The 7,745-nt window shown below is 33.7% G+C and overlaps 1 protein-coding gene across 1 annotated transcript in view; it reads right to left on the bottom strand.

The window, feature by feature from the left end:
• LOC106104759 (AP-3 complex subunit beta-1) overlaps positions 1–4,542 on the bottom strand; it is a 20,195-nt gene extending 15,653 nt beyond the window's left edge. The window contains exons 1-7 of the mRNA XM_013284889.1: positions 4,310–4,542; positions 3,980–4,087; positions 3,262–3,400; positions 2,105–2,265; positions 1,307–1,450; positions 567–672; positions 81–102 (exon numbers count right to left, since the gene is read on the bottom strand). Of these exons, the coding sequence (XP_013140343.1) occupies positions 81–102; positions 567–672; positions 1,307–1,450; positions 2,105–2,265; positions 3,262–3,400; positions 3,980–4,087; positions 4,310–4,416 (787 nt within the window). The 5' untranslated portion in view covers positions 4,417–4,542. The remainder of the gene's footprint in view (positions 1–80; positions 103–566; positions 673–1,306; positions 1,451–2,104; positions 2,266–3,261; positions 3,401–3,979; positions 4,088–4,309) is intronic.
• Positions 4,543–7,745: the final 3,203 nt, after the last annotated feature.

Raw genomic sequence — 7,745 nt, 5'->3', positions numbered from 1 at the left:
GTATGCGGCCACGTCCAACTGCTGAAATGGCAAAGCAACTGCTGCCCATAGATATTCGCAATAGCGAATGCGTTGTTTACCCTCAATCAACGGAGAAGGAGACTAACATTAAGAGGATGTCCCTTTCACATACGTCTCCTCGACTGTCAAATCCAGGTTCCCTTCCCATCCTTCTCTTATAAGAAAAAAGGTGGGAAGAAAAAGGGACTAAAGTTGGGCCTTCAGTACCACACTCATCAGACTGTACGCGGAATTGCTCCCACTTCACGCCTTTCTTCTGTGTGGTCGTGGTATTGTTGGCTAGCCGACACTACAGTACGAAGATGTTAAAGCAGGGTCTACCACTGTTAAAATTTTTGCATGTATTGAAATAACTCAAAAACTACTGGACAGATTTAAAAAATTCTTTCACCATTAAAAAGCTACATTATTACTCAACAACATAGGCTACATTCCTACTATTTTTCAAATTCCACGCGGTTAAAAACGCGAGCAACAGCCAGTTAATTTAAAAAAATTAGTATAGTAAGATAATTAATATAAAAATGATAATAATTAGAAAGTACCTCTTCATTGGGGTCCGGGAAGCAAGTCTTGGCATACACGGTCAGCACATTGAGCAATGCCAACTGACCCCACTCATCTACATCCGCTAGCAAAGAACACAGCTTCCTGTAATAAATACATCTTTAACAATTCACTGCAACTATCAAATATAGCAAAAAAGTACAAAATTCATGAACATGAATCTTCAGAAAACTGAAAATCTGAATTTTTTTTGTAGAATTTTGTTAATTTACTATTTCTTTGACAATATCAACTAAGCTCTAGACTTGTGTTGTGATATGGTTTACATTAGTCGAATAGGATTCGAACCCACGACCACGTGATCGAAAATCCGTACCTCTAACCATTAGGCTATTGGCGCTTTAATTAGCTGTACCCGTGCGGCTTTACCAGCGTTGAATTAAAAAAAACTTGATTTTATTGTCTACAATTAATCAAATTCTCAATTGCAAATGTCAAAATTTGAATCCACAAATGACAAGGCAACCTTGTTTTCTTAATGGCAGCTTGTAGTTTATGGTCCTTTTCCCACATGAATATTTTTTCCAATTCATTTACCCCTAAATTTAATAGCGTGAAAATATAGCTTAAAGCATGTCGTAAGTGTAGGACTTTTTATTAAAGATTAAATTATTCAAAAATGTGCTACGATTGCTGTCATCTTACACCATAAAGTAGTGTGTGTTTTTATTTTATTATGTTAGTATTGTTTAGTGGAATATGTGTGTTTGTTAATTACCTGTAACTCCGATGTATAAGGCTGACTCTATCTCCACACACTTCGGAGAAGGCCATAGCGGCAGAGCCTACCACCAACGGCGCTTTATCTGATAAGAGCTTGTCTATTATAGCTACAAGCTCTTCTTTCTGCTCTGGATCCAGACTGAAAGAAATATAGTTAAAAATATACAAAATTTGGATAAAATATACAAATAAAGATATAAAAAACACAAGGATTATAATACACAAATTACAACAATACGACCCTTGTCATTGGTTGATGAAGTTACCATGGCAACCTTGTTTCTTTGCTGCTATTGGCTGTTTGCCCCTGTCATAGAGCAATGTCCAATTTACTAAACACAATGCACATTTCTCTTAAAAATTTACCAACTCAAATAAAAATTCTTACAGCGAGAATTAATAAAAAACGGTTAAACTCACGCTTTTAATTAATTTTCGCTAAAAGTAATGTCTCACGATAGTTTAAGCAATCTAAAATTCTTACACATTTCCAACATAAGGTAAACTAGATTATCTACAGTTGTAGTGACAAGGGTCTAAATTGCGCTCAGGGGTTTAAGCATTTGACTTGTAATCTACAGATCATGAGTTCAAATACCATCATACAAATGTATTAGATTTTGATATGTTTTTTTTACCTGACATACTTATGGTGAAGAAAAAAATTGTGAATCCTGCCCATGTGAAGTGAACCTAGTATAGTGTGGTTGACTATGGCTTAGTCACCCCTAACTTAGGGTAGGTACCGAGCCGAGTGGGGACATATAGTGAAAATATTAAAATAGAATCATACCTGTACAGTTTCGGTATTGCATGTGCTGCAGTTTTACGAACATAAGGACTCATATCACTGGCAGAGTCTCGTATCGCCAACATTACAATCGGAACTATCATAGTCACACGAATTGATGATAACACTCGTAATGCGCTTGCTCTGATTAGTTGATTGGGGTCCTGAAGTTAAAGATAATGTAGGAATTTATATCATACTAGCTGTTGCCCGCGACTTCGTCCGCGTGGTATTAGAAAACATACAAACTATATAAACAACGAAAAGCTACGTATCCCTCGGGAACCGGACATTTCTTGGGAATGAACCTGACCCCATGTGTACTCCATACTTTGTTTTATATCTGTGCTAAATTTCAATAAGATATGTTGAACCTTTGCTGAACGATTGAGTAAATATTAAAAAACTAAATTAATGAAACCCACGGGAACCGTAATTATTCCCGAGATAAAAAGTAGCCTATGTGTTCTTCCAGACTATGCTCTAAACTTGCGCCAAATTAAATGGAGATCAGTTCAGTTGTTTATGCCACAAACGCTAACAAACATCCATCCATCCATCCATCCATCCATCATAACTTTTGCATTTATAATATTTATATGATTATATGATGTCAATTTATTACACAACTATAGGGAACTAGTAAATTAGAGGTCTTAACAATTTCAAGCTAAATACTGGAAACAAGTTTGGAAGTTAATCATCATCAAATTGCCCTTGTCCTTACAAAGTCATACATGTGCTGCAATTTCATACATTTCTGTCAGCTGTCATATTTGTATCCACTCCCTTAAGCATATCCTCTTTCACACAATCCATACATACTTTCATTGTCTTACTCTAGCCTTTGTTGCCATCCACATTCAATCTTAACACTTTCAAATTACATCTACCCACCATTTTGCTTCTCAATTACTCGAGTTTAACAATTTCTTCAAACTCCTTCTAATATACACATTTTTAATTTTATACCTCGTCAATTTCGAAGATAATATGGTCTTTTAATTCTTTGTTTTCATATCAAATCTTAAACTGCAGATAGTGGGTTTTCATTTAATTTTGTTCACACTACTATAATTTTTTCTTATAAAATAAAAAAGGCATGTGGTTTTAAGACTTAGTATGTGTTAAAAATTGATATACAAGTTTAAAAATATTACTTTTAAAGCTCTCTGGAATGTGCTGATAGATAATAACGCTAGATCTTGCTGCTCTTCTGCATATCGCACCAAATATACATACACCAGTTTCTTTACTTCTATATTCTTTGATACCACATTCTTGACAACTGCTGGAAACCTAAAAAATTATTTCAACATTTAACAAGCCACTAAAATGTGTATTTGTCAATCTATACTAAAATTACACAATACAGGCATTGCCTAGTGTGGGCATCACCAGATTAAACATTAATATATTAACCATAGTTAGTATAACTGCCAGTTAGTATAACCAGATTAAACATAGTAACTGCTATTGTTAATCTCTTGTTTTTGATCAAATTATTTCTATTTCTATTAAGCCTCTAATTCCTAATGGTTTGGGGTACAGACTACCAATCTTGCGGTCGAGGGTTCGAATCCCACCATTCAAGCCTAAAGTGTAGTTGAAATGGTTAAAGGAAATATTAGTAAATAAACAAGTATCTACTAACATTTTAATTTAAAAAAATATATATATAAAAAGGAAAGAATTGTATTTCAGGATTCTTGTATAAAATAACTTAAAAACTACTGGGCCGATTTTAAAAATTCTTTCACATTTAGAAAGGTAATTAATCAGTAAGTAACATAGGCTATGTTTTTTACTCTATATTTCATGTTTACGAAGTCTTAAGAACTGTTTCTTAGTTTTCGAGTAAAGAATAAATATACTTACAGATCTGAAGCATCTCTTCCCTTAGCAATCATCCCTATTATCCTTTTCATTGCTTCCAGTTTTAAAGAATCTTTTGAACCATCTAGCATTAACTTCAGGTCTTCATTTCTGGAAAACATAAATTAATTTATGGTATATAAATTTATTTAGTGCTATAACCGATTTTACTGAAATTGTTAATAAACTGAAAGAGTGTTCTACACGTCTGCCTGCCGAAACTCTATTTTCTTTGAAATTATCTATTAAAATAAAAAGGTATAACTGAAGGTTAAGGTATGTAAGAAAAGAATGATTGGAATGTAAGAAATGTAAGGAAATACAATAACATACTTTTTATAATCAGGTTGAAAGAAAGCACCCGATGCAGGATCACTCGCTGGATATTCCACCTCCCCGGTGACGACTTTGTCATTGTTGTACGAAGTAACACTTGCCATTTTTATATCAGATACAAATATACACCATTTATTTGAAATAACCGACTGTTCAAATGAAAATACTCAATTTTCAAACTCAAATAAGAAATTCAAGATTGTTGACGTTGATTTTCGTGACAACTGACACTGACAGTTAACGAAAACGTCAATTTCAAATCTGCTAATGTCAATGACGCCAAAGGCTAAAAAGATTTTATTTTAGTCTTTGACACAATTGTTGGTGAAAAAGATTAATTCGCATTCCCATAATTATAAAAATCATCACCAACAGTATGTTTTTAGTATGCATTTCATACGACTTAGTTGTGGTAATGTTGCAGTTTTAAAAGTAGTAAAGCCTGCTTTAAAATCTTACTCTTAATCTTAAAAATATAGAAGACGGAATTACAAAAGCTCTTAGTTAACTATTATACTTTTTATTGCATCAGCTAGGTAGCCCACAGTTAGCTAATTTTTACTCCTTTAATGTTAACAAAACAATTTAATTCTTTTCACGTGATAATAAATTCTTGTTTGATGTTATTCAAAACCTTCAATAGGTCAACTCTATTAATTGTAGATAATTAGTGGCGTTGGTTCGTAATTAAATATGTGTGATGGCTAAAACGGGTTAAAAGAAAATTTAATTACTAGTAATTGATATGCTTATACCTACATATTGGTAACTATGTTTAACAATTAAAACAAAAACCCTGGACTGACTGATATCGTAATGTTTTATCTATATAGAAATACAAGCTTTCGCCCGCGAATCCATCTGCGTGGTATTAAAAAACAAAAGTAGTAAGTAGCCTATGTGTTCTTCCCTGCTCTATATCTATGCCAAATTCATTGTAATCCGTTCAGCCGTTTAGGCTACAAACTCTAACAAACATCAATCTATCCATCCATCCATCAAAACTTTCGCATTTATAATATTAGTTAGATAAGTGAGATTGTATGTATGTCAAATAAGTAAAAAAGCATATCAAAGTTGGAGTTAAATTAATTGTTTTTTTTCGTAATTACTAGGTAGATTTGTTAAATACTTAGGTAGATATGTTAAATTTATTAAATGCTTAGAGCGGATGCAAAAAGTGTAAACAGTAAAACAATCGGCGAATCGCAACAAACTATTCAACGCTCGGATCGCTCCAACTCATTTATCGAAGCTCCAACAACGGAAACAAACAGAACCTTCATCATGGACCTTGATTAAATCCGCTGTTTATTCTCTAAAGTGTTGCACTTTAATTGTCGGAAACGAGATACTGGAAGGGCCTGAAATCTGATTTATACAGGAGCAATTTGGACTATCATTTTTTTAATCTACTTAGACGAAGTTTTGAATATCAGCCAGTATTTATATCTATTTTTAAATTATAGTGTTGTTCCAAATCAAGAATTGCTATAATTGTCGATTAATTTACACATTGGTCCAATCTAAAACCTTAATGTTTTCGGTATGGAAATTCATCAAAAAAAATAATCTCAAATAACTAGTTATATTTGTTAAAAAAAAATAATGTTTTTATACGCGTGTTATAGCAATCGAAAACCAGTATAAGGGTCATCGGTTTTCTATTAATTCAATGATAAAATAGATTACTTTGATCCGACATTTGAGTAAGGAATAAAAAAGTACAAACGAAAGCGTTATTTACGTTAGACTCAATACACATAAGAAGGGATAAAAACAATTTGAAAGGATTTTAGATAAAGCCAATTGTGGCTGAAAACCAGCTCGATACTGGATCTCAACTGGTTTAGCTGAGCCTCCCCCTTTTGCCATCTGTTACTAATTTTCATAAATGTTTCTTATTTGTGTATATCTGTATATTTTTTTGGATGGTAATAAAAAGGTTTTTATTGATTTTACTTTTTCTTTCCTATTTTTTTCTACATATTTAGATAATACTGGCTACGGTAGTTACATAAAGAGACAATTTAATATTTATTTACAAGCTGTTGCATTCGACTTGCGAAACAAGGAACAAATACGGTCTTGCGGACATACGGAAAAAAACTGCTTATTCATAACGTAATTTAAAGTGTAGCAATTACTTACTACAAAAGAACTGTTCTTTTGTAATTGCTATAACTATTATTTGTAAAAGTATAAATGGTAGTTAATTAGTTTAACAGTGGTAGTGCCCGCTTTAACATCGTAGCACTGCAGGGCCGGCACGCCCCCAGTAATATCACGACCACACAGAAGACAGGCGTCAAATGGAAGCAATTCCGTGTACAGTCTGAGGAGTGTAGTGCCGGAGGCCTAATTTAAGTCTCTTACTCTTTACCATCCTTTTCTTATAAGGACAGGATGGGAAGAGGAAGTGGATTTGACGGTGGAGGAGATGCATAGGAAGGGGAAATGTCCTCTTTATGTGCGTCTCCTCCTCCTTTGGATAAGGGTAGGAAAAGCATCTGCAATTGCAGATGTCTATGGGCAGCGGTCGCTTCGCCATTTTAGTGTATTCAGGTGGCCTGTTGCTCGTTTGCCACCTTGTTATAAAAAAAAAAATTATTTGCAGACTTACAAGTTGCTTATATTTTTAGAAATAAAATTATTAAAAGTGATATTAAGGCTCTTCGTACATAACGCAATAAACCTTCGAAATCTAGCGATTTCAATCGCTAAGCGACTTTATAATCGATTTATATACATACAGGCACGCGTCGCTGATATTTCGATCTTTCGTCGCCAGTTTGTCGCTTGCAACCTGTACATCAAGATTGTCGTGAGAAAAGTCGCTACAATTTCAAAATTTTGGATCAAATCCAAATCCAAATGTCAACTGTATACATTTTGTAAACTCTTGTTAGCCGTGTAGACTGCTTGTACACGCTACGCGATACTCGCAACACATTCATACAGTATTGTTTTCTTTTCCTTGTGTACGAAGGGACTAAGCGGTTTACGAAATACAATGTCAAATGTCTGCGTTGTTATGCGTTGCGTACCTGGGTACAAAGTAACGTAAGTCGCTTAGAGACTAAAATCGTTGCGTAACCTCGTATACGACGGGCCTTATTATATTGTAGTAAGTTCCTTACAAAATTAATTAATTTCATATTACTTAAGTCATAATAGGTTTTCCTCCAAGTTAATTTACTTTATCCAATATCAATTTATGAAGTAAATGTGATTAAAATAACTTGGATTTATTAATTATGCGGAATATAAATGTATTAATTTGTAATTAATTAATCTCAACTTTAATGGTGAAACCATACCATAACTACTGGCATAGACCGAGAAAGTTTTCTGACCCGGCGGACATGTCAAACTAAATTATACACCACCCCCTTATCAATGTCAAAAAGTGTCGCAAGATACTTGTCCGTGT

Source organism: Papilio polytes, unplaced genomic scaffold, assembly GCF_000836215.1.
Source record: "Papilio polytes unplaced genomic scaffold, Ppol_1.0 DF823399.1, whole genome shotgun sequence".
NCBI classification, from domain to species: Eukaryota; Metazoa; Arthropoda; class Insecta; order Lepidoptera; family Papilionidae; genus Papilio; species Papilio polytes.
The sequence above is the reverse complement of the archived record's forward strand: the minus strand, read 5'-3'. Positions and strand labels throughout refer to the sequence as shown.